Source organism: Engystomops pustulosus, chromosome 1, assembly GCF_040894005.1.
Source record: "Engystomops pustulosus chromosome 1, aEngPut4.maternal, whole genome shotgun sequence".
NCBI classification, from domain to species: Eukaryota; Metazoa; Chordata; class Amphibia; order Anura; family Leptodactylidae; genus Engystomops; species Engystomops pustulosus.
In genome coordinates, this window is record NC_092411.1 from 20,860,511 (window position 1) to 20,886,995 (window position 26,485).

At 45.0% G+C, this 26,485-nt stretch overlaps 1 protein-coding gene across 3 annotated transcripts in view; it reads right to left on the reverse strand.

The window, feature by feature from the left end:
- Positions 1–26,485, reverse strand: part of CPLANE1 (ciliogenesis and planar polarity effector complex subunit 1) — a 55,887-nt gene that overhangs the window by 16,614 nt on the left and 12,788 nt on the right. For 2 of the 3 annotated variants that reach the window (XM_072135158.1, XM_072135149.1), the window contains exons 4-33: positions 25,822–25,941; positions 24,797–25,032; positions 24,048–24,154; positions 22,717–22,873; positions 22,531–22,634; positions 22,258–22,440; positions 20,441–20,696; positions 20,181–20,336; positions 18,246–18,970; positions 17,937–18,148; positions 17,012–17,092; positions 16,752–16,931; positions 16,360–16,527; positions 15,343–15,565; positions 15,120–15,259; positions 14,764–14,981; positions 13,978–14,142; positions 13,759–13,897; positions 12,669–12,778; positions 12,080–12,235; positions 11,310–11,418; positions 10,873–11,155; positions 8,918–9,803; positions 8,048–8,211; positions 7,505–7,638; positions 6,732–6,811; positions 6,557–6,624; positions 5,992–6,193; positions 5,467–5,760; positions 2,078–2,722 (exon numbers count right to left, since the gene is read on the reverse strand). In XM_072135158.1, coding sequence (XP_071991259.1) covers positions 2,078–2,722; positions 5,467–5,760; positions 5,992–6,193; positions 6,557–6,624; positions 6,732–6,811; positions 7,505–7,638; positions 8,048–8,211; positions 8,918–9,803; positions 10,873–11,155; positions 11,310–11,418; positions 12,080–12,235; positions 12,669–12,778; positions 13,759–13,897; positions 13,978–14,142; positions 14,764–14,981; positions 15,120–15,259; positions 15,343–15,565; positions 16,360–16,527; positions 16,752–16,931; positions 17,012–17,092; positions 17,937–18,148; positions 18,246–18,970; positions 20,181–20,336; positions 20,441–20,696; positions 22,258–22,440; positions 22,531–22,634; positions 22,717–22,873; positions 24,048–24,154; positions 24,797–25,032; positions 25,822–25,941 — 6,701 coding nt within the window. Of the gene's footprint in view, positions 1–2,077; positions 2,723–5,466; positions 5,761–5,991; positions 6,194–6,556; positions 6,625–6,731; positions 6,812–7,504; positions 7,639–8,047; positions 8,212–8,917; positions 9,804–10,872; positions 11,156–11,309; positions 11,419–12,079; positions 12,236–12,668; positions 12,779–13,758; positions 13,898–13,977; positions 14,143–14,763; positions 14,982–15,119; positions 15,260–15,342; positions 15,566–16,359; positions 16,528–16,751; positions 16,932–17,011; positions 17,093–17,936; positions 18,149–18,245; positions 18,971–19,284; positions 19,327–20,180; positions 20,337–20,440; positions 20,697–22,257; positions 22,441–22,530; positions 22,635–22,716; positions 22,874–24,047; positions 24,155–24,796; positions 25,033–25,821; positions 25,942–26,485 lie in introns of those variants that run through there. The other variant, XM_072135167.1, reaches the window with a different exon arrangement.

Sequence of the window (26,485 nt, forward strand, 5' to 3'; positions counted from 1 at the left end):
TCCAAACAGCAATAAACTGGTTCTAAAAATCTAAATAAACTTTATAAAAACTGTAAAAGGGTCTCATAGACGTCATTCATTACAATCTGCTGCATGACAGTATATTGTATAAGTGGTCAAAATTTAGAACACTTTCCCTAGAAGCTTATAAAAAACCCTCCATAAAAAGTTAAAAACAAAATAATTGGTCGAATGAAAAACATCAGCTCGCCCTACAAAAATAGGTCGGTTCAAGAAGACACAAGACTTTTTTTTTTTTTTTTACTTAACCCTTTAAGGACTTCGCCCTTATTTGTTTTTTCATTTCGAATTTTCACTCCCCACAATCAAAAATCTATATCTATCTGATGGTATTTACTATTCCATGCCGTGTACTGGGAAGCGGGGAAAAAAAATGCAAAATGCAGTGAAAATGGTGAAAAAAAAAGAGCATTTACGCAGTTTTCTTGTGGGCTTGGATTTCACGGCTTTCACTCTGCGCCCCTAATGACATGTCTACTTTATTCTTTGGATCGGTGCGATCACGGGGATAACAAATTTGTATAGGTTTTACAATGTTTTCATACATTTACAAAAATTAAAACTTGTGTAGAATTTTTTTATTTTTTTATTTTGCCATCTTCTGGCGCTAATAACTTTTTCATACTTTGGTGTACGGAGCTGTGGGTGGTGTCATTTTTTTGCGACTTCTGTTGAAGTTTTTAAATGCTACCATTTTTAGGACTGTACGAGCTTTTGATCACTTTTTATAGATTTTTTTTATATTTTTCAAAATGGCAAAAAAATGCCATTGTTGACTTTGGGCGCTATTTTCCGTTATGGGGTTAAATGCAGTGAAAACCGGTTATTATATTTTGATAGATCGGGCATTTTTGGACGTGGCGTTTCCTAATGTGTCTGTGATTTTCACTGTTTATTTATATTTATATCAGTTCTAGGGAAAGTGGGGTGATATGAATTTTTAGATTTTTTTATTATACATTTTTTTTAATTTTAACTTTTACTATTTTTCAGACTCCCTAGGGTACTTTAATCCTAGGTGATCCAATCATTGATCCGCCCATCTTTGCTGGCGGCAATGTGCGGGTTAACACCCGCGATTGGTGCCTTCGATATGCTGCAAAGACTTACTGGCTATGGAGAGGGTTCAGCCCGGGAAGCCCTCTCCATGCACCCGCGGCCGACCCGTGACGTGCATTTCCATCATACGTCGTGAAAGGGTTAAAGAGGACCTGTCAACTCTAAAAACTGGGAGCTGCTGTACAATTGAAACCGCCGGACCGCGGGTGTAATCATGAGGGGGCGGGATTATGAATATGCCCGACCACTTACAGCGCGGTCAATTGTACAGCGCTGCAGTGTTGGTTAGAGTTATCGAAGGTTTCGACAATGCTGTATGCTGTAGCACTAGGAGGTGCTCACTCCTAGTGCAGTTTTTTTTCTAACGGTATGAAGACAAAACAAAAATAAATTTAGTATGTCAGCGGTGTGAGGATTGTAGAGTGAAAGCCGTAAAAAAAAAAGCCCCTAAGATAATGGCGTAACTGCGTTTTTCGCCAATTCCAACAGATTCAGAATTTTTTCCAGCTCCCCAGTAGATAATAATAGATGGCACTAGGAAGTACAATGGGGAGAATTTATTAAGACTGGCGTTTTAAACACTATCCTTAAAGGGGTTTTCCCACGAAACAAGTTAACTTATCAACATATCAACTTTGTGTGTGCTCTCCATCTTGTATCTCTTTTCTTTTTGGACTAAAGTTTTTGCGGTTATGTTTGGTCGGAGATCAATTCTTCTGATAAAAGCTCCACATTTACTTCATAGAAAGTTGATGACAGTCTATGGCACCACTAGGAGGAGCTCATGAGCTTAGTGCAGACTGGTTATACATACTCATAACACTGTCTGCAGTAATCTCCTGAGCTCCCCCTGGTGTTGGCTGCATGCATGATAAAATGTAACTCTTATGTCTGTGCATCGGTCCCTTTCAGTATAAACTGGGGATTACAGTAGTATAATATCTGTATCCTACTTCCCATTTATTATTACAGTACAGTATGCGGTTCTGTCACTTACCTCTATCTGCTGTGGCAAGTTGGTTTTTAGCAAAGTCAGATTTGTCAGAGGCAATGTTTTGAATGGATCTGCCACGTCTCTGGGGAGGTGTAATAATGAAGGAGCTCTGGGGCCCGGATTCTGTACAGGTGGGATAAAGAGGACCGGATCTGTGCGCAGTTGGAGCAGGGGCATACCCGCCTTGTTACGGTCACTTGCAAACACAGGGATCGCTGGTTGCTGGTGAACACGGCCGGGTGTTTGTGAAGTAGGATGATAAGTGGGATGTGCCGGAGGTCCTCTAATCACAGGTTCTGCCCATTTCTGGATTTTATGTGTCATATTGGGATCACCGATAGCAGTAGGCTGTGTTAGATTTCTGGGTACAGGGGTGGTGGTGCTCGGGACAGAGCTCCGGGGTGCCCACGCTTCTCTCAGTGGTGGTCTCATACTTAGTGCTATGAACTGGGGCTCCGGCTGTAGTTTTAGAAGTGGAAATCCACTTTGGTTCTTCATGACTGGAGGTCTGATGAGGGTTGGGGTTTTCTGTGGTGCTGGCAGAGGGGTAATTAAGGGAAGACTATGCTGAGGAGCGGTGCTCAATAACCCCGACCTTGCTGGGATCTTGTCCTCCTGGCTGGTAGGGATGCTGAGCTCCGGAAGTTTCTGCACAGAAAATATGAGCAAAATATAAGGGAGTTGGAAAACTAGAAGCTGATATCACCGCTATGTTATGAAGTCACCAGTGCTAGAGATAATCAGCAATAAAACTATTTATCCCTCTCCACAGGGGATGAGGCACAATAACTGGCAGAACTGGGACCGCCAAATCCTCCTGTGCCACCAGCTGTCCTTGGAGTCCCATAGAAGTACAGTATATACTCGTGTATAAGCAGAGTTTTTCAGCACAAAAAATGTGCTGAAAAACGTCCCCTCGGCTCATACACGAGTCATTACTTAATATATATACTTAAAAAATATTTTAAAAAATAATAAAAACTTATATACTCACCCTCCGGTGGCCCCGATGTGCAGCGCTGCTCCCCCGATGTCCGCGCGGGTCCTCTTCTGGCTTCCGCGCCCATCTTCTTGCTTCTCTAACTTCGTGCCAGGCGCCGCCATGTTTTTCTTCCAGGCGGCACCTAGTATGACGTCAGCAGCGGCGCGTCATACTAGGCGCCGTCCGGGGGAGAGCAATGGCGGCGCCCAGCACGAAGTTAGAGAAGCAAGAAGATGGGCGCGGAAGCCAGAAGAGGACCCGTGCGGACATCGGGGGAGCAGCGCTGCACATCGGGGCCACCGGAGGGTGAGTATATAAGTTTTTTGTTTTTTTTTTAACGCTGGGCAGACTGTATACTACTGGGGGCTGTGCTGTATACTACTGGGGGCAGTGCTGTATGCTACTGGGGGCAGTGCTGAATACTACTGGGGGCAGTGCTGTATACTACTGGGGGCAGTGCTGTATACTACTGGGGGCAGTGCTGTATACTACTGGGGGCTGTGCTGTATACTACTGGGGGCTGTGCTGTATACTACTGGGGGCAGTGCTGTATACTACTGGGGGCAGTGCTGTATACTACTGGGGGCAGTGCTGTATACTACTGGGAGCAGTGCTGTATACTACTGGGGGCAGTGCTGTATACTACTGGGGGCAGTGCTGTATACTACTGGGGGCAGTGCTGTATACTACTGGGGGCTGTGCTGTATACTACTGGGGGCTGTGCTGTATACTACTGGGGGCTGTGCTGTATACTACTGGGGGCTGTGCTGTATACTACTGGGGGCTGTGCTGTATACTACTGGGGGCTGTGCTGTATACTACTGGGGGCTGTGCTGTATACTACTGGGGGCTGTGCTGTATACTACTGGGGGCTGTGCTGTATACTACTGGGGGCAGTGCTGTATACTACTGGGGGCAGTGCTGTATACTACTGGGGGCAGTGCTGTATACTACTGGGGGCAGTGCTGTATACTACTGGGGGCAGTGCTGTATACTACTGGGGGCAGTGCTGTATACTACTGGGAGCAGTGCTGTATACTACTGGGGGCAGTGCTGTATACTACTGGGGGCAGTGCTGTATACTACTGGGGGCAGTGCTGTATACTACTGGGGGCAGTGCTGTATACTACTGGGGGCAGTGCTGTATACTACTGGGGACTGGCTGTATACTACTGGGGGCAGTGCTGTATACTACTGGGGGCAGTGCTGTATACTACTGGGGGCTGTGCTGTATACTACTGGGGGCTGTGCTGTATACTACTGGGGGCAGTGCTGTATACTACTAGGGGCAGTGCTGTATACTACTGGGGGCAGTGCTGTATACTACTGGGGGCAGTGCTGTATACTACTGGGGGCAGTGCTGTATACTACTGGGGGCAGTGCTGTATACTACTGGGGGCAGTGCTGTATACTACTGGGGGCAGTGCTGTATACTACTGGGGGCAGTGCTGTATACTACTGGGGGCAGTGCTGTATACTACTGGGGGCAGTGCTGTATACTACTGGGGGCAGTGCTGTATACTACTGGGGGCAGTGCTGTATACTACTGGGGGCTGTGCTGTATACTACTGGGGGCTGTGCTGTATACTACTGGGGGCTGTGCTGTATACTACTGGGGGCTGTGCTGTATACTACTGGGGGCTGTGCTGTATACTACTGGGGGCTGTGCTGTATACTACTGGGGACTGGCTGTATACTACTGGGGGCAGTGCTGTATACTACTGGGGCAGTGCTGTATACTACTGGGGGCAGTGCTGTATACTACTGGGGGCAGTGCTGTATACTACTGGGGGCAGTGCTGTACACTACTGGGGGCTGCTGTATACTACTGGGGGCAGGCTGGCTACATACTGGGGGGGTCTGTGACCAATGTATTTCCCTACCTCGGCTTATACTCGAGTCAATAGGTTTTCCCAGTTTTGATGGTAAAATTAAGGGTCTCGGCTTATACCCGGGTCGGCTTATACTCGAGTATATACTCGGCTTAGAACTCTCTTCCGCACTCTTTCATGGGACTTCTGGGACAAGATCTAGTGACAAGATCTATTCTATGGGATCAGACGTATCGTCATTCAATATTAGGCGCTGGGGTGGGAACAGACTGGCATGCATGGCAGCAAAACTGTTCATTAGGGAACTTGATGGACATCTAAATCTATAAATCCATTCTGGAAAGGAAAATCTCCAATCTTTTGCAGCATTTGTATACAGCTCTATGTTAGCAGCATTTGTATACAGCTGTAGACTTGCAGCATCTATAGGAGAAGGAAACAGTGATATATGGCTCAGATCCCTGGGGCTGGCAGTGGCTCTCTCTAATGAATGCTGCTCTGAATTAGAAGAATTGCTGAGGACACAAGTAAGATAAATCCATTTCTTACACACAAGTGAGGACAGAAGACAATGATACCTGCAGATTCTCCTTATTGCTCTGGTCGCTCTTGGTCCGATTCTCAGCAGCGTTGATCCCGCTCCGGCTCTGCACTTCCTCCGCTTCCTGCCGTGTATCCGCCGTAGGTACAGCTGTTGCATTTTCTGCTGGAACTTGATGAATGACCTGTAGTGCAGTGCGCTCACCCATGGGGGGCAACACTGGATTCCTTCCGATTTGTGAGGTTTGCTCCAAGACGTGCTGCAGAGCTGGCATCGCCGCAAATGACGACCCGACGACTTGCATAAGACTCATGAAATTTATCTGCTGGAGCTGGGAGGGAAATAGATGGGAAATTTATATAAAGTTTTCTCAATCTGCAGCCAATACTGTCTGTGAGGTCTGACTCTCAGTGACCCCAACATTAACTAAGACTGTGCAGTGTCGTAGACCTCCAATACCCCTCAGCTGCTGTTCTGAGATGAGGCCATAAGTTTGCAATAGCTGGGAAAGATAAAGACGAAGATGACAGGAGTCATCAATCTGCAGTCACAAATTACAAACCTGGAGGAGTCTGAACATTTCATCTTGAAGAAGTTGTCTGACCCCTTCGGAGGAGCTGGGGGCTGGTGGAGGGTTCTGGCTTCCATTAGTATTGGTGGGTTCTGGCTGATTAGTGGTGGGAGGTGGGATGACAGCATCTGTACTGGAGACAGACTGGGGGGCTGGAGGACTGCAGCCTGCGGAAACAGGGGGCTCACCAAGTCTGGAAAAAAGAAAAGCAAAACACAAACTATGAACATTTTGCAGTAAAAATAAAAATAACAATCCCTCATCTAAACATGCAGACATCATGCTCACCTGTGTAGTCCCTGCACTGTCATCACTGTCTAAGAGCAGTGACATCACAGCTGCTTGTATATAATAATAATCATATATGAGCAGATCCCCGCTCTCCTGTCCCTCGCACAATCTCGCTCTTCTACTCCGCTCCATAATGGCTTGTTTTTCATCTCCAGAGCAACTAATCCCTGTCTGGACGCCCAATATCTGCTCCCTGACCCCTCCCGCTACCCGCCGTGCAGGTCTTAAAGGGATAGTCTCCTGAAATAACCCCTTCAATACTCACTGCAAGTCTTCTATTGTCAGGGGAACTGGTTTTTCAAGATTCTGATGTTCGCTTTCAAAGTTAATGCTCTGCAGAGAAGAACCGCAAAGTATTAAAAGGAAGCAGTGGCTGAGTCTTTGGTCCCTAATCATCACTGGTAACAGAGATAGACAGCAACTTGGGGTTCAGGGCTCACCTCCACTTCTGATAATACAGGACGGATACTGACTGCAATATTCATGCTTCTTTGTGTGTCAGTTTCATCTTCTTGGTCATCTGAAATAATAAAAACAATGATACATTGCAAAAAAAAACCGGCAGAGACATCTGTGTATCTGCTGGTGAAGTGTTTAGCTCACAGAGCATTGTATGGACTGGATACAAATGTGTCCATTCACAACAACCTAGTACATAGCTGCTCTCAGCTACAAAGTAGATACAATTGCATCCAATCTAGACAATGCTCTGTGAGCTAAACAGTCTGGACACCAAACTGATACATTGTAAAAAAAACAGCAGAAAGATCTGTGAAGCAGCTGCTGATGTGTTTAGCTCACAGAGCATTGTCTAGACTGGATACAATAGTGTCCATTTAGAGGCAGTGACCCTGTACATAGCTAGTCCTGCTTTCAACTGAGAAGTGGAGACAATTGTATCCAGTCTAGACAATGCTCTGTGAGCTAAACAGTCTGGACTTCAGACTGATACATGCAGAATCCAGCGAAGTCCATCTTGAGAGCAGTGGGGAATGAAGAGGTGGACAAATGTGGCTTTCCTAAAAACAGTCTTGCAGCTCTGTGATTCTTAGAAGACCCATAAAAGTGGATGGAGAGAAACCTCTTTGTTTATTGCACTGTTCTGGGTGTGGGTCCACAGCATCTATCAGAGATTCATGTCCTATCCTATGGTTTTACCAAGAATTTAAAAGATGTGGGTTCCCCCTTTTACACAGAAAATCTGAGTGCCAACCTTCAGTTTCTGACAGAATGGGAATGTCTTCCAGTCTGTGGTTCTCAGACACATCCGATGCGCCCCCCTGCGACTTCTCCTGAAGCCTCTCCTGACTTTGCGTGAAGCTCACTCTGCTGGTCTGTGATGCAGGTCTACAAGGACAGGTCAGGGTTATGGCAGCTCAGATGTGATAAAGGCAAAACTGACAGTATAGACCAGTGGTGGCGAACCTATGGCACTGGTGCCAGAGGCGGCACTCGGAGCCCTCTCTGTGGGCACCCAGGCCATCACCCCAGCATGAAGTTCACCAGACAGAACTCAAAGAATCTTCCTGCAGAATCTTCCTACAATGATAGATGAATTTGCCCTCCTACTTTCAACGGTGTTGGTGTCCTTGGGAGGCTGAAGGATTGAAAGTTGTCAATGAACAATGAGAAATAAATTACTGCTTAAATTGCTGCGCTGGCACTTTGCAATAAATAAGTGGCTTTTAGTTGAAGACTGGGCACTCCGGCTCTAAGAGGTTCGCCATCACTGGTATAGACCATAATGCACATTCACCTGGAAACAATTTCCTCCTCCAACTCGTCCTCCAGGTCCCGTGCTGTATATGGGGGGGATCCTTCTGGCTCTGAATACTCGGCAGCAGCTCTGGAATCGGTTTGTTGTCTGGAATTTTCTTCTCCTGGTAATACAGGAGCCACAATGTAATCACTGGGAGGAACCTGCAAGGAACAAAGGGGAGGAAGTGACATTAGACAAAGAAACCTAATATGCTGCTAATGCAATTTATGATTGGATGGGACCCTCGTGGTCACTAAGACAGAGGAGTCAAAATCCTTCATGATAAACCAGGGACATTACTCATAGATCCAGGCACTAAGACTGTGGCATCTTATTACATTTTTTATCCATGGCCTCCTTCCTTCTAAAATTAAAATCATGCTAAAGAGTGTGAAAGGCTACTGGGGAGGCTCCCAGAGCCCTTCCATAATGCAACTTCACAGGCTGTTACACTGTGCAGAAGCACTTCCCCCTCCCACTGTGTGCTGTAACTTCCTGTGCTGCAGTGAGGTTACATAAAACAGAGGGTGGAAGGAAGTGATAAGGAAGCAGAGGGCAGACAGTGTAAGAGCCTTTGAATCAGCAGCACAGAGGGGCTCCGGGATCCACCCGAGTAGCCTTTCATGCTGATTAGCATCATTTTAGACATTGATTTTAGAAGGAAAGTGGCCATAGATGAGAAATATAAGAAGATTACCACAGTCACTGAGCCTGGGTCTAAGAGTAAGTGCCCCTGGTTTATCATGCTGGATTTTTAATGGAAAAGTGGCCGAGCATGCAGGTGCCATTCTAGTAAAAGTCTATGTGACTAGGGAGAATTATAATACCGCCCCCTACAGACCAGACTGAGCAGTTGTGAAATCTTACAAGATGAATATAGGAGCTTCCTAGGTACGGCTTCTCCAGTAGCCAGATAGAGGTGAGTAGCGCAGCGGAGGAGGTCTTTACACGTATCGCGGTGCTTGCAGGGACATGGCACAGTTCTGCTTTGCCCGTGCTCCAGAACAGCCTGCGGTCAGACCATCGGATCATCCATTCCACCAGTTTGGCTTCATTACTGTACTTGGCCTGTAGTTCGCCCCCCAGTTCTTCATTAGGGGTACAGAGCTTGTTCTGGATTAGCCTGTAGCTATACTGGGGTGTAAGGGACTGGTAAGCATCATTGTTCTTCTGCTTCTTTGGTCCCTGATCTTGAAGGCCAAACAGCCCACTTCTGACTGAACGTTTGGACTTAAGGTTAGTAAAGTGTTTCTTGCTGAAGATAAGAGGTTTCCCGAGTACCACCGTTGGACAGGGGGCATGGGAAGGATCAGCTACACCCTGTGTATGAGGCGGAGCACCCTCCATATCCTTAGAGTCGTCGTCTAAACTTGCAGAATTCATCGTAAAACGGGATCCGGCCCTATAGACGCTCCTTATGCCGGCTCTCACCAGCTTACGCTTCAGGGTGGTGTGAACGTCAAAGACGAGGGAGTTCAGCTCATGTTCTCGTAGCTGCGGAGAAAAAGTGGTGAGGAAAGGGATCCCAGCTTCACCGCTATGAAGGAGATCCCGCTCCAGGAGGTAACTAAGGAACAGATCCAGGAATCCGGTGTATTCATCATCATTGCACTCAAACTCCCAGGTGCCGACTTTAGGTGGAGACGTCCCGGACGAGCTGTGAAGTTCTCTTTCTGCCATTGATTTCTTTATGGCAGATGTGACTGGTTTTCCAGGATTCATATTCCTATCTATCGGAACGCTAGAATCCATTCTGAAATGGAAGAATAAATGAACGTTCTTATGCAAAATGTTTTGTTATTCCCCACGTTTCAACACTGATAACCCTAATGGGGACAGGAAGAGGAAAGGGGGAAATCAGTGCCTCTGGTCATGTGATAAAGTGTCTATTATACGAAAACCTCATTAAAGCCTCATAGGTTGGCTTATTCTCTTTAAACATCCAACACAAGGACAAGAAATGTTCCAGAGCTTGTAAACTGCAACTCCTGGGCCGGTGCCGACAGTGGTTAACAGATCCAATACTTTCATCCCTCCACCTCTATCGTCATGCTACCCCTGTACATTAGCTTCCTTTCTCCGTCTATATTTGATCTAACAGAGAAAGGGCTGTGACCAAATTGTAACCTAAAATCCACTTGAATCTACAAAGTACAGATTTCATCATAGATTTTCAGGCTAACTTGAAAGTATTTAAAAGGGTATTCCAATAATTATAAAAATCCCAAAAATATGGAAATAGAAGCTAGACAGAAACCGAGTCTTATGTGGCCTCTACCTTTTTCCTCTCCCTCCATGAAAATAATGGTCTGCTTATTGGACCAACATGTTGCCTACCTGTTATACATGTTCTGCTATTTGCTGTAAAGGTCTTACTGAAATTTATTATGGTTGTAATGTTCACTTTCTATGACCACATTGACTTTGTTGTATTATTTGTAACCTCTGTGAACCTCTGTAAACTATTCAATAAAATAAAAAAATAAAAAATCCCAAAGAGGGCAGATTTTGCACATGATGCCAAACTATGCGGTTGCGTCTTGTGGACTAAGTCCCCTACACATTAAAGTGGATATTTAGGATGTTATAATGGTCACAATAGGGCCAGGTATCTGGCATGATCAAGCACGTCTCCCCTCCCATTGTGTGAGATTACATCAGGGAGAGGGGGGGGGGAAGCGTGGTGACTTGTTACCATAATTTTAAAATTTTAAAAGTTGATTTCACATGGAAGGAGGCCATGAATGAAAAAGATCACCATACTCACGGTACCTGGATCAGGTTTATCATGATGGATATGATTAACTTTGATTACACATTACCTGTCATCTGCTCCATTCCACACCAATGCTTCAGATATGGTGTCAGTGTCGCTGTAAATCTGCGGCCTCCCCAGATCGGTGAGTGTGCTCCTGCTGAGACTAGTAGTACCCAGCGAGTACTTATCATAGCAATGGGACTCATCCCGCAAAGTTTCATCCAGAGGAGGTTCCCACAAATGCATTTCCACCGGGCCAATGTTTCTCTGAACACGTCTGAGGGTCTTCACTCGCACCCTCTGCATGTTGTGGATAGTGACGGACATCATCTCTTCACCGTGGAGTCCTGAAACAAGCAAGAACAGGTCTTTACAGAAATTACAAGCAAACTGAAGGCTCCTTATGGCTATGCTCTACTGAATATCCAATAATGGGTTAAAAATCACCTAATATTGTACAGTTTATTCTGTGCTGAAGATAAATCCATTTGTAGGAATCACCTTTTATTTTGGAGTGTCTCAGCCGCTGCTGAACTGACTGATACTTTTCCCTTAGGGGAACCCGGACATCTTCAGGATTAGGGAAAGCTCTGACCATGATCTCTGCAACCTACAGAAAGACAAGCAGACAATTATTAGGAGACATCTGAACAGGACTCTGCATATAGTTAGGCCTCTTCTAATCTCTCATAGTCCATAGTCTGCAGCAGCTCTAACGACAGTGGTCCATATACCCAAATCTATCAATATCTCCATATAAATAGCCATGTAAATATCTGTTCAGCACCTTGTTCCAGTGACTATGGATCGGACCCCACTAATGAGAATATTACCTCCTATCCCCTTTAAAGGGGCTTGACCGACTCAGAACAAAAGCTACTTAAATAAACGTTAATGTTGCCTTATAAACGTATATGTCCCCTTTGCTCCAGTCACATGATTGCAGCAGGTCCCCTCTGGCGGTAGTCATGTGATGTGTCGTTTTATGTGCAGGTCCATGCTGCAACCAATTACTGGCATCTATACATCACCACCAAGACCACTGATTGACTGCTGCCGTGACCTCCAGAGGCACATCACATGACAACTGCTGAATAGTAATGGCAGCAATTAGAACCAGGGCTCAGGAGCACAAGGATCAGGATAGTTTAGTGTAAGAGGAGATGCTCTGCAACTCAAGCATCTTTGTGCTGGAGTTGGAAAGCCACTTTAAAAGATCAAAGTGTGCACAATCATTTATAGAAAATATGGTCATGAAATTGAAGGTTTACCTTTCTCACAGGAGGCAGCTCACTGATCAGGCTTAGGATGAGATCTTGTATCAGCTCCTCACAATTGGTCGCCCTTGTGAACGGCAACATGCGACAGGCCCACTCCAACGCCTCGAAACAGTGCTCGATCACACACGAGTCAATCTCATCTGCACTCTACAGGAGACAGGGAGAGATCTGGTGTCAGAGACATCCACCCAACACCAAGTTATATCGCACTCACAGCAGCTAGTGTATATCAGTCTGGAGTCCAAGCTGCTTAGCTCAAAGAGCATTGTCTAGACTGGATACAATTGTCTTCACTTCTGTCCTGAGAGCAGGACTAGCTATGTACAGGGACACTGCCTATGAATGGAAACAATTGTATCCAGTCTGGACAATGCTCTGTGAACCAAGCACATCAACTGCTATACAGATCTCTCTACTGATGTTATGATGTATCAGTCTGGGGTCGAGGCTGTTTAGCTCACAGAGCATTGTCTAGACTGGATAAAAGAGTGCTGGACTAGCTATGTACAGGGTCACTGCCTCTAAATGCAGCCTATGAGACGCAGATATATATTGCCAAAATAACATGTTATTCCGTTACCTTAAATAACTTGCCGTTGTCTCTGGCTTTCTGGTACTGTCTGCAGGTGATGGACAATCGCTCTCGGACGTGAAGCATCCAGCATAAAGCACACAGCTCTCTGAAACACACTGAAATGACAGGAAACTTTACTGGCTACATGAATGCAGATAAGAAAATGTATGAATGCTACAGTCTCCTGATAAAATATGCAATTAACTTTTTCAGAATGGGATAAGGAAAACCTTGCCTTTTTTATAGCTACCTTGTAAAGCAGCTCCCTTAACATCAAGCTTGACTTTTAGGAAGACCAATGACATGATGTGGGATTAAAACCAAACCAGTCTAATCTATTCCCTACTGTAGACAGCTCTGTTTCTATGTGGTTGCATCATTTCAGTACAGTGTAGGAAAGTGGTTGTAAATGGTTTGGTTTCAATCCCTCATCATGTCATTAGGCTTCCTGAAATTCATGCTTGATGTCAAGGGTGCTGCCTTACAAGGTATCTAAAAAGGGGTGTAGTTTCCCTTATATTTTCCCAGAATCCCTTTGTGGAGCGTCAATGGCTAGAAGTTTCCACAGGCCTACAAGGAGTTCTTAGGGCTGTTAAACAAGAACGTGCGAGGCCCATGTATGGTGGTCGTATGGTGGCACAATATCAAAGGCTGCACACAGTGCAGAGGATGGGAGACCCTCCATTATATAGATATATAATGCAAGGAAGTTCCCTCTGCTGGCCGAACAGCTGCACCAGAATTGTAATAGTTAATATAGTTTCGGAAGCAGCTGTTCGGCCGGCAGAGGGAACGTCCTTAGATCATCAGGTAGTGAAAGGAGCTGTAGGGTTAACATTAGGGGGAACACAACCCACAATCTTGTGACTAGTGGGGTCACAGAAGTCCGATGCAGGAAACGTGGCTGCATGCATATAGCTCTCTCCTTTCAGAGAGCCCAGAATGAAGACCCCATGACTTCAGGGGTAAGGGGTATCGTGAAGTGGAGAACTTGATGCCTTGGACTTTTAAAGGGATGTAAATGCCATTCCTAACCCGTATAAAATTTTCCATGATTACTACCCCCTACCCCCCTCGATTATACACCCAGTCTCACCTACTACACTGCAGGACACCCGCTCATCCATGGGCTCTCCGCTTGGTCCCGGTTTCAGTAGCACGGTCCGGCTGTTGGCGTAATTTAGCAGGTTCTCTGGAAGTGACTCAAGGGGCGGCAGAGAAGCTTTAGCTCTAATCTAAGAAAAAAAAAGTGTCACATCATTTACATCTTTGAAGTGAATAGATGGATATTAGAACTAAAACACATAAAACTAACCTTTTGCATGATTTTTCTCGCTCGCTTGATCTGTTTGATGTACCACTGGGCGGCGGGAAGAGAGCAATGAGCCACGCGCAACAGTAAGAGGACGAGCTGCAGGACGCCAGACAGCTGCTGGCGGGTGCGTTTCTCTGATTCCAGGGAAAAATTGCATGGATCCTCCTATAAAGTCATAGGAAAGATGAGACGCGAGAAAGAAATAGTAATTTTGTTTAGAGTATACAATAAATGGAAAACTTTAGAATGTTCTTGGTCACTCTGCTTTCCTCTAGCCAGATAGGACTACTAATATAACCACAAATGCAATCCCTCCACTGAGCATGCCCACATTAACTGCTTAGTGAAAAGCTGAGTGACCACCAGTATGACCACAAGTGAGCATGCCCACACAGGAAATCCCCCCAATGAACATGCCCACATAAACTGCTTAGTGAAGGGCTGGGTGACATACATGAACACTATTTAGACCACTTCTGCAATGCTCATATCTTCTTAAAGGGAAACAGGGTGACATCTGGCATGACCACTACTGCAATCCGTACTGAGCACGCTCTCATATCTGCTTAGTAAAAACCTGGGTGATCACTGGTATGAACACTTTTGCAATTCCCACAGAGCATGTCCATCAGCCAAGATGGGTTACAACCACTTTGACAATCCCCAACTGTGTGACTGCAGGCATGCCCACTACTGCAATCCCCACAGAGGATGGCCACAGTCCTGAACAGTAAATCTTCTCAGTAATACAGGACTATGGGGCACATGAGCAGTAACAGCACTTACCTCGCTGACAGATGTGGGCTGTGGACAGTAGAGCGGCGGTGCTGGGAGGTATAAACGCTCCGGCACTAGACCTGAAAGCTTTGTGCCGAGTTCCTTAGCAGAGTCTATCAGCTGGTGAAGAGTTTCAGTGAGGATCTCAGCATCGGCCATCACCGCTGCCTTCAACATCTCCTGCACTGAGGTGAAGAGAATATCTGCATCTTCTTCCTCAATGGGATCTGAAGGGTGAAAATACAGGATATTCAATAGAAAAGGGAAATCTGTCATCTTGATTAACCCCTTCAGACATATCAGTACCTTACATACACAGACTTCTATTTGAATCATATATGTCACTATGGATTGGATGTAATTACCAGTGAATTGTTTTGGTTCTGCATTCCCAGTACTTGTGACTTTTGAATTAGGTGGATGGCCCAGGAAGGACTGCAATTTCTCCTGGAATATGTGAGCAGGAGACAGACACAGGGGCATTGCGGGAAATTCATCTTTTTGCCTGAAATTAAGTAAATCAACAATTTTAGCGATGAGAGATGATCCACAAGCAGCTGTATCCTGTATCTTCATTGAGGCACCCACTCCTCAGCGACGTTGCTCCGGTGCAGGTTATATGCCACTGCCATAGCCACGGACATTTTCCAGTCTCCCAGCTTGTTTGCCAGCCATGAGGCTTCTGATATCAGGCCACCGACAAGAAGCAGGTCCAGCGTGTACTCCACTGTCCAAACGCTGGACAGATTCTGATCCCTGACCGCAGCAGCAACCACAGCATGCTGCAGGGGGACGACACGAGGAAGTTTCTCTATGGGAGACACAACACTATATTAGGGTGAATGGAGAGAGTATTGCTAAATAGTAAAAGTATGTCTCTATTATGTCTTGTATGATCATGCTGATGCTTCCGAGAGAAAGAGAGAGACACACAGAAATAAAAAGAAGCTTCTATGTTACCCAAAGTGCTTTATTCACATCAGCTTAGGTCGTTACCACTCTATAATGTCCTATATTAACCTGCTGATGCTCCCGAGAGAAAAAAAAAAACACAATAACACAGAGCGGCAATAACACGTGGGCTCAGAGAGAGGCTGCTGGAGATAATAAAAAGTTTCTATGCCTCCCCAAGTGCTTTACTCACATCACTACAGGTCAGTGTGTCTCTATAATGTCCTATATGACTCTTGTTTTGCATCTTAGTGAGAGAGGAGAGACACAGATACAGACAGAGGCTGCTGAAGATAATATTAAACCTCAATCTCACCCCAAGTGCTTTATTCCTATAAGCAGAGGTCAGTACTTCTCTATAATGTCCTGTATGATCCTAATGATGCTGAGTGAGCCAGAGTTATGCAGCAGATCCTCCTCTTCCTTCTGTCTGCAGTGTATGGGAGACATCGGTCAGCAGCTAAGAAGTATATTTCTCACCAATAAACTCTGACATGGCTCATGATCACTGCAGTTCATACAGAGTTAAAGGCCAACCTTGCATCACTGGCAAGTGCATTAAACACAAATACATATTACACTGTGTATATTTACAGGTCTAGTATGGCTTATGTGCACCGTACACTGTGTGGTCCATAATAAAAGCAGCATTACCTGTAGGGACATGAAGAGGAGCCAGGACACGGACATTGTGTGGAGGGAACACATACAGCAGCTGGTTAGTGAAATATGCGGCCATGAACCTGCCCATAGAGCGGATGACAGCAAGTGCCGCATCTGGGTGCACCTGTTCCAATAGTCTGTGGCCAGATAGAGTGTCTGCTGTGGAGGTAAAGGGTTAGACAAACATTAAGGACTATAACAGGAGCCTGTAGACCTACGTCTCAGTAATTCAGGAGCTTCCAGTAACTAACAGTAACAGAAGAAAGCGCCCCCCCCCCCTCGCCTCCTGATGGTATAATATCTGCATGGTCCTGACAGATGTGTATGGGGACTAGTGATGCATTGGTGGTTCCTTGCATCATGTGTAACAAATACAGACTGACCTGTAGGGATCTCCCCCGGGATACTTGGCTCGGTCTCAGGGAGCAGGCTGGATTGGATGAGCAGCTCTCTGACCAGCAGGTCGCACGTCCCCTGGGCATCAGTGAGATTATAGTGATAGAGATGGCAGTACAGAACCGCCAGGTAATACCGAGTCTGGAGTAACTCACTTCTCCTTCCTCCTAAAAATAAGAAAAACATATAAGTAGCCGTCATCACAAAACAAGACATTTCATGCATCCAAGTACATTGTAATATTCACCTCGGGCGGTGGCCTCCAATAATTCCTTTCTCCAGAAATCTACAGACTCTTTATAGGATCCCAACAGGAAATATTCTTCACCTTAAAAGTCAGAGAAAATGTAGATGACACATAAATAACAGAGGAGATCTGATGCCTTAATATACTGAAAGAGACCCCACTTCTCTATTCCTAATTGAGTAATCAAATTTTTGCAATCCTTCGCCGGACCCGTTCCACCTGAGCCAGGCCGCCGTGACAAGTCAAGCACTAAGCCTCGCTAAAGTCAGCCACTCGGGTACCATGGGAATCCAGCTGCCCCCAAGCCATTAGGTCAGGCCCAGGTTGGAGGATGTTGCACCAGTGTCCTACTCTTGTTCTCATGGTGCTGCGCTGATCTGGTGGCTGTTACAATGAGACAACAACCAGGATTCTGGCTCCTTCCCCATCATGATGTCACCACTGGTCCTTTTCATTGCTTTTTTGATGAAAATAAAAAACTTCAACTATATAAAAATTAAAAAGGGGTGTTCGGGTTCACAAATTTTTCTTTACATCCGTTCCTAAATTATAAAAAAAAAATAATAAAGAAATAATAGCAACACAGACCAATGGTGTTGTGAGAAGTTGTGCTCGATAAGAACTAATGAAAAAGATAAGTAGAACTTCTTTGTTATTTTTCTACCAATTGTATTCAAATCCATGAGCCCAGAAAAGTCCTTTAATACAAGTATACATATGGGCACTTGCTGTATACTCCACAAAACCCACTATTTTGCTACTAAAATCAATATAAACCTCTGATGCTTAAATTTGCAAAGCTACAGCATGCCCAAAAACACAATACCAGGCTACAATGATACTGATCCTACACCAGGAGAATTGGACCAACAATGATTCTATAGGTATGGGTTATATTAGATTAGAAAGTGTAATGTTACACTACCGGTGACTGGTAGAAGCCGTGAGCTCCCCGATAAGAGTCCTCCACCACTCTGGAGCTCGGCCTGTAGATGACATAATAGAAACCCAACGGCCTTGTCCTCGTTTTGGACCTCTGGAGTTGACTGCATGGACTGATGCAGAGAAACACGCTTCCTCAGTCGGGTCTGGTACCAGAGAGTCTGATTATACAGGAGACGCCACAGCGGGGCCAACCTGCGAAGTAGATGAGGTGAAGACATTATCTACCTATCCATCCCCCCATCCACGCCTATTATATCTAAACTACTGGTCTGCTGTTTTCTCCTTGTACCTTTTCTCGGACTTCATAGTCTCTACCACTGCATGTGGGGGTTCCTTAAGAATACAATGAAGAGGGGATCTCACGACTGGCTGCTTTATAGCTTCAAACACTGGGGTCTTTAGAGAGTCACCATGACCCATGTCGTCCATGGTGGTAGCCTGAAACCTTGACTTATAGATCACATGTAAGGTGCGGGACACCATCTTTACTAGGCAGAAGGCTTCCAGGAGACTCTTGGAGCGGAACGGCTGGTTTTGGAGGAGGATCAGCTTCACAGCCTCTGCAGTCAGTTTTATCATGTGACCCATCGTCTGTCGGGGGGCCACATCCCAGGATAGTACAGTGAGGCACTGGTGGAAGGTGGAGATGTAGGAGGTCCAGGGGTCGTCCTTCGCTTTCCTCTTGGAGGGTTTTTCCTGTTTGAGCAATGGGCATTTGGGACTCTGAAGGATGGACAGGTAGTGGGTGAGACAGCCGACAGTGTAGTGCAGCAGGGTGCCCGCCTGTGCCCCACTGCCCATAGACACTCCTACAGCCCATGCAGCCAGTAGGCTTCTCTGTATACGCAGCAGGTCGCTGCGGACATCGCTCTTCTCTGTGTACTGGTCATTGGCGTGGATGGTGTCAAACATGGAAGCAAATTCTAGTCTACCCTGCTCAGCTCTGCTGAATGTACCGTCCACAAGACCAGCGCGTTTATAATAATCCTCGTTATCAGACTCCTCGCTGTCCTCCTGGGAAAAGAAGAAATATACAGGCAGTCCCCGGGTTACATACAAGATAGGGTCTGTAGGTTTGTTCTTAAGTTGAATTTGTATGTAAGTCGGAACTGTATATTTTATGATTGTAACCCCAGCCAGAATTTCTTTGGTCTCTAAATTACCAATATCCAGTGGTCCGTTTGTAACTAGGGGTCGTATGTAAGTCGAGTGTTCTTAAGTAGGGGACCGCCTGTATACACAACTGTGTTAAAGGGGCTGTCACAGTGGAGGGCTCTTAAATTAAATCTACCACTATATTTTACTAAAATTAACGTACATGTACTTACCTATAGCCCTCATCTCCTCAATCCAGGCACTAGTCTTCTTTAATGTTGACAAGCCAGGATCGCTGGATAAAAAAAAGAGTTATAAATAGCAGTTACTGAATTCACGCCTCCTACGCAATAGATACCTCCCTCTCCCATTTTGGAAAGGGAGGTAACGTCACGTGAGAGGCATGAATAATTAACAGCCCGCAGTGTTGGACATCGCAACCCTGTGATCTGTAGCTGCTATTTATTACTATTTTTATGGGGATCCCAGAGGGTCAACATTGAAGAAGACCAGTGCCAGGATCGAGGAAAATAGGTGTATAGGCAAGTATGTGTAGGTTAATTTTAGCAGAATATAGTTGTAGATTTGCTTTAACTCTCTGCTCCGAGATCCTCCATTGCCCCTTCTCTCTTCTGATGGACTGTTTAGTAGCTTGCTAAAGCTTTCACTCAGGGTAGAGGGGGGGGGGGGGGGGGGTTACACAGAAGTTAAATGCAGAGAGCACAGATCATTGGAGGAGGACACATCTACAGTGCACTTGGAGAAGCTACAATCCTGAAATATAAATCCATATTTTACAGTCCTGCTGCTACTAACAACGTAACACATCTCTCCAGGGACAATACAACACTGGCTTGAGCCTGCATGGTTATACATACTGAGTTTCCCCATTGAGGCCTTTTTCATAGGGTGCATTTCGATTGCGTTTTGAGCCACAATCCAAAGGCTTCACCCATGATCCCATGTGGAAATATCATTGAGTTTCCACAGCGTTTATCAAGCGCAGTGTTACAACAGCACATGATCACGGTTGGAGCCTTTGGATTACGTCTAAAAATGCAATCAAAACGCACAGTGTGAATGCGGCTTCAGATACCAAAGCAGACAGTCCAAATCAAGGCTCACGCACCTGTGCCAATAACTTCTCCAGGTGGCCACAGATCTCCTCCTCCTCTTGTAGGAAGCTTGGTAGAGTTGACATTGCAGAGGGGGGTTTAGAAGGGTCTTTCAGTAAAGTGGCTTTTAACGACGACAGGGGACGCAGGCTGACCCCATTTTGTTTTGACTGCAAAAGAAACAAAAAGATGAAAACATTATATATTAGATTTCTACATAAAAAATATTTCAATTGGGATTATTATTAATTTTCGTGATGTTACACACTGCTACCTTTCCTATCTGCAGCCTGTGCCGCACATTCTCCAGTCTCTGGGCCGAGTCCAGCAGTAAAGTCTTCATGAAGTTCTGTGGGGAGAAATGTTCTGCAAAGCGTATAGTGGTCACCATGTAGCCATCAGACACCATGATGTAGGGGAGGCGAGGGTGACAGGTGACAGAATATCTTTGTCTCAGGAGATCCGCCTGTGATGTGACCGATCCCAGCGAGTCATCGGGATTACAGGATTCAGGCACCGGCACTGGAGGTCTACACAAGTGAGAGAGCGAGAACGGAGATTTTACTAAATGCAGCTTATATGTGGTGATAATCTAGCAGAAAGCAGGGAGAGACAGTGTAACAAAACCTCTGCTCTCTCAGCACATGGACGGGGAAACAAGTGAACCATGGTCTGGCTATTTTAGGATATGAAAATCTTCTTTATACAGTTTCAAAAAAAAATTTTGAAGAGGAAGAAAGAGATTGGGAAAGGAAAAGCCGGGATATCACATACTACTTGTGGACATTCAACATTTATCAGTCAGGAAAGCCTGCGAAAACTTAGTTACAACATAACACACATTTTAACTCTGTTGTGGTGAAATGTGCAAAATTCTAACACTAAAACTGTCCTAAAAGGGATTTTACGGACTAAAAACATTCATAATATATCAATAGCATAGTATAGTGGGCAAACACCCAGTAGCCCTACAGATCAGCTGTTCTCAGACACTGGTAAAGAGAGAATGAAACAAATCAGGCAGCACAGTTTTCTTTTTAGAGGCCAGACCAGGTTACTGCAAGAAGCTCACAATTAGCTGCAGGTACTTGGTACAGCCAATACACAAAGAACGCTGCTGTCCGTTTCCGTTTTCATTATCTGTGTATCAGTTGCATGTTTTGGTTTCCCAAAAAAAAAATATTCAATTTTCGTAGACAGAAAAACTTCTTATGTTGCACCCCATCCCTAAACCAACAGGTTTCTAAGGCTTTCTTCACATCTGCGCTCCGCCTTGCATAGTTCTTTTCTATTAGAGAATCACAATGGATCCCATTACACTAATGGGGCCCATTTCTGTTCTGGTGTTTCGCATTTTGCCCCAGTTAATAGCCCTGCATAGCATGCGTGTGAGCAGTGGCGTAAAACATGAGCAAGAAACAATGTTATTATTGGTCCTCTATACTTACACAGATTGTATGACGGCAAGACAGAAGAGGTGAAAGAAAAGAGGCTAGAATGAGAAAATGATGAGCGAAAGATAAATGGAAAGACACAAAGAAAACAAAAGAAGATCACAGAAAATCTGCACTATGAGAAATGGAGAGACAGAATCCAGGATTGCATTGCAATGGGTCCTATATTCAGGATCCTGATCTCTTAACCAGAGTGTACAGTGGTTACAAAGAACATATCCCTCTCTGGAGGACCCGTCCTGTCCTAGATTACACAGACAGCTCACTGATGTTAACAGACATGGAGTAATACTTTCTTTTACCCAGCTGACCAATGAAGATCTTATGCCATTATTTTACACATCTGTAAAATAAACCATGTAATAATATAACTTTATATTAAAGTTCTGACTACAAAAAGTTGGTTTGTAGTCTGTAACCATGGAGACACTCAGACCTGTGTAAGAGCTGTGTACACAAAACACTAGAAACAATAGATTATGTCCTCAACTCAACTTGTGCCCTTAGTAGATTCACTACTAAGGGCAGCAGTAGACATTAGGGAATAGGTTGTGAAGAGGAGCCATGTGGACTTACAGAATCTCCCTTCAAAGTGAAAACCTATACAGATTTCTAGCTTGACATAGATAACACTAACCTGTATGTAATTAAAGGATGAAGTGGGATAAACTCTGCTGGGCCAAATTCAACACTACACCCAAAGGTTGTAAGTGTCAGGAGTTCCCCCATCCGTGTCAATAGGAGTAAAGACCCTCTCTTCAGTATACAGGTCAGGAACAGACTATCTGCCGTCCAAGACATGTCTGCCACCCAGTAAGACCTGTAAGAAGGACCAAAAGTCACATGAAAGCTAGGACTAGGACAATGCTACTTAAAAAAAAAATAAAAATAAAATTAGTAATCTTCTGACCTTAGCAATCTGGATGGGATTTGTTGATCCTTACTGCCGCATCCCCTCAAACTGCCGCACACGGTCACAAGGTTCATGGAGTTTATAAAGAGGACACGGGTCTCCTGTAAGAAGGATGAAGGATGGGACTCATGACAGAAATCACACAGCGTCTTAAAGACGTCAGTAAAGTACTGATGATAGTACCTTGGGGTCCTTTTGATTTAGTGCCAAGGCCAGGACTAATCCATCCCTTGAGAAGCGAGCCAGCAGGGAGCCTCTGGATTTCACTGGAGCACAGGATGGAGCAACGCCAGTCACAGAGATCTCCTGTTTGGTCCATAGAACTTGGTATGGGGATGCACTAAAAGCAGTTGAATTTGTTAAATAACCTCACTCAAGAAAGATATCAAAACATGTCAGCAGCCACACAGATCTCTCCGCTGGTTTATATTAATCAGTCTGGAGTCCAGGCTTTTTAGCTCACAGAGCATTGTCTCCATTCAGAGGAAGTGACCCTGTATGGAGGGCAGCACGGTGGCTGAGTGGGTAGCACTTCTGCCTAATCCCACCCAGGTCAACATTTGCAAAAGAGTTTGTATGTTCTCTCCGTGTTTGCGTGGGTTTCCTCCCACACTTCAAAACATACTGGTAGGTTATTTAGGTTGTGAGCCCCCATGGGGACAGGGACCAATTTGACAAGCTTTGTGCAGCTTTGAGTAATCTGTAGGCGCTATAGAAATAAAGAATTATTTATTTTATTTATTTATTATTTACATAGCTAGTTCTGCTCTCAGCTGAGAAGTGGAGACATTTGTATCCAATCTAGACAATGAGCTAAACACAGCAGCTGTACAGATGTCTCTGCTGGTTTGTTACAATGTATCAGTATGTAATCCAGGTTGTTTAGCTCACAGAGCATTTTCAAGACTTGATACAATGGTTAGCATTCAGATGCAGTAACCCTGTACATGTTCAGACAATGCTCTGTGAGCTAAACACCTCACCAGCAGCTGCACAGATCTCTCTGCTTGTCTCTGCGGGGACGTAGAGAAGCAAGCGGACGGCCATGTAATACAGGAAAATATAGGACACGGTGTAGTGAGACATCATGACCGGAAGCCAAAAGGTGTCTATGGGGACCGACATCAGGCCACTCATTGCGGACAGATATAGGTCCCCACACGTTTGTGTGTAAGGGGCCTGACCCTGTAGATAGCTAGCCCTGCTCTCAGCTGGGAAGTGGAGACAATCGTATATATTTGACAATGAACAAGAAGGTTTTATTGATTTTCCAAGAAGGTGCTTATTATTAAAAAAAAACAAAAACTAGAAGGTGTTACGCTGCCGGACAATATACTAGTAGTTGTTTATTAGAGCAATTGCTGAGGACAGGTTTCCTTTAATAGAATTGTATGAAGAGCTGAGCCATATTGTAGCACCATACATTTCTATGGTGGAAGCTGTGACCAAGTGCTGTGCAGCTTATATCCACCTATAGAGATTAGCCAATTTAAAAGACAAATGTTAGCACTTACCTGTGTGATTTCTGATCCTTCTCAAACCATCGTAGAGCGAGGAAAGTCATCACAATCCGAGACCCAGAATAGAAGACGAATGTGCACAAGCAGCTGTCACCCAACACCTAGAGACAGGACACAGGAAAGCTGAGTGGCCATCCATACAACTTACCTGCCTGCCAAATATCCCTAAGTCTCCACATTAATAGGCGGGATGACTGTTGAGGACTGACCACCCAGAAATATGGGAGGTTAGTAATATCGGAGCCATCTACGCCAGCAATATCGGCTACAGAATAATGCAAAACATTTCTTGACCTCAAACAAAGAAGATGATGATAACTGGTATTTTAGAGCTAACACTAACATTTTCTAACCTTAGGTATCAATTCATGACAAATATCTAAGTCCTGTGCTTGCTGTCAGTGAATAAGAGTCTCCCTGTTCCATTCAGAGGCAGTAACCCTGTAAATAACTAGTCCTGCTCTCAGCCGAGAAGTGGAGACAATTGTATCCAGTTTAGACAATGCTCTGTGAGCTAAACACATAAGAAGCAGCTGCACAGATCTCTCTGCTGGTTTGTTACAATGTATCAGTCTGGAGTGCAGCTCATACAGCATTGTCTAGACTGAATACAGTTCAACGATCTCTGAATAAAGACAATTGTAGCCAGTCTAGACAATGCATTTTAAAATTGCAGAACTTCTCATTCAGCTTCATTTACACTTCTGCACTTATTTCTAGGACCACCACAAGACAGGCTGTACCTCATTCTTGATGAAAGCAGCGTGCACAGCCGCCTCCTTGTCCATGACACCAGGGAACAGGGGGGTATCACCATGCTCTATCCTACTCCATCGGCACGGCAGGATCCTCTTTTTCTGGGATTGGAGCTGAGGATTCTCCTCTGTGTTCTCCCACAGGTAGACGGAGCCGGTTTGAGTGACCAGGAGAACTCGGCTGCCATCATCACACACATAAAGGTAAAACTTCAAGGAGGTTCCTGAGAGATAAAGACATGGGACACACTTTACTAGGGTTCACATGCCAATTAGGACAAACAGTCCTAATGTCAGACTCGAATAAATCAATTTTTTATCCTAGCCTACCGATAGGGGGTTTAAGTTAAAAGGGAATCTACCACCAGGATGAAGGACTGAATGCTAATGAGCCTGAGGGGCTCCAGGCTCCATAGGTGTTAATGGAGCCTGGAGCCCCTCAGGCTTATTTTAATACACAGTCTTTCCTCCTGGTAATAGATTTCCTGTAGGGCCCTGGAGCGGAGCTTTTAAATAATTATAAAGAATTCATTATTACATGACACGATGATGATTCATTCTGAGTAATACAAGCGACATGTGCAGTACAGGCGGTCCCCTACTTAAGGACACCTGACTTACAGACGACCCATAGTTAAAGTCTCTGGATGTTACTATAGTCCCAGAATGCAATGATCAGCTGTAAGGTGTCTGTAATGAAGCTTTATTGATTATTCTTGGTCCAATTACAGCAAAAAAGTTTGAAACTCCAATTGTCATTGGGGCAAAAAATTTTTTTGTCTGGATCTACTATTATAAAATATACAGTTCCAACTTACATACAAATTCAACTTAAGAACAAACCTACGGACCCTATCTGGTATGTAACCTGGGGACTGCCTGTATTGGATGAGAATCATCTCTATGCCATAGCAGTCACAAACAGAAGACCCCAAGTACCGGTGACAACCCATACCCAAAATCCCCCTCTATACATGGAGAACAAGAGGGACAACCCCTCCCATCCTGGTTACCTTGTGCAGATGCAATTTCTTCTGAGATTACATCATTTGCTGGAACAATCTGCAGACAGTCTACATCCTTATTCCACAGGGACAGCTCCCCTGAGAGGTGCAGAGCAGCTATCCACGCTCCTGAGAGGGAAACAATGGGACAGCAAGTATTAGTAAGATCAGCACCCACATCCACTAATGTAGGTGAAACCAGCATGAGGTGTGTAAGAGTTTGTTTACATGGACGATCCTGAGGTGGTCTACTGCCTCCAAACATGTCGCACTCTGCAAAATGAACAGGCAAACTGCACATAGTACAGAATGCAATAGTTTTGAAAAATGTGGCCCATTGTTTTCAGCAATGAATGAGAACAATGGGAGGCAGATCTGTAGTTTGCGTTTAATGAGGTCAGAATTAGTACACAAAAGTCCCACGTGAGCATAGCCTAAGTTACAGATCTGCACATGTAGATTTGTTTGTCTGTAGCAACCAGAACAGGATTTGTAGCTTCTCCAATTGCACTGGAGGTGTGTACTCACACTGCTGTGCTCTGTGATCTCTGTATTTTTCTGCTCCACAGCCCCTGCATTCTGCTTTGATTAAATGCTGTTGCAATTGTTCTTTATTGGATATACGCTACAGAAATCACTCAGAGCATGGGGGGGGGGGGGGGGGGGGGGACTG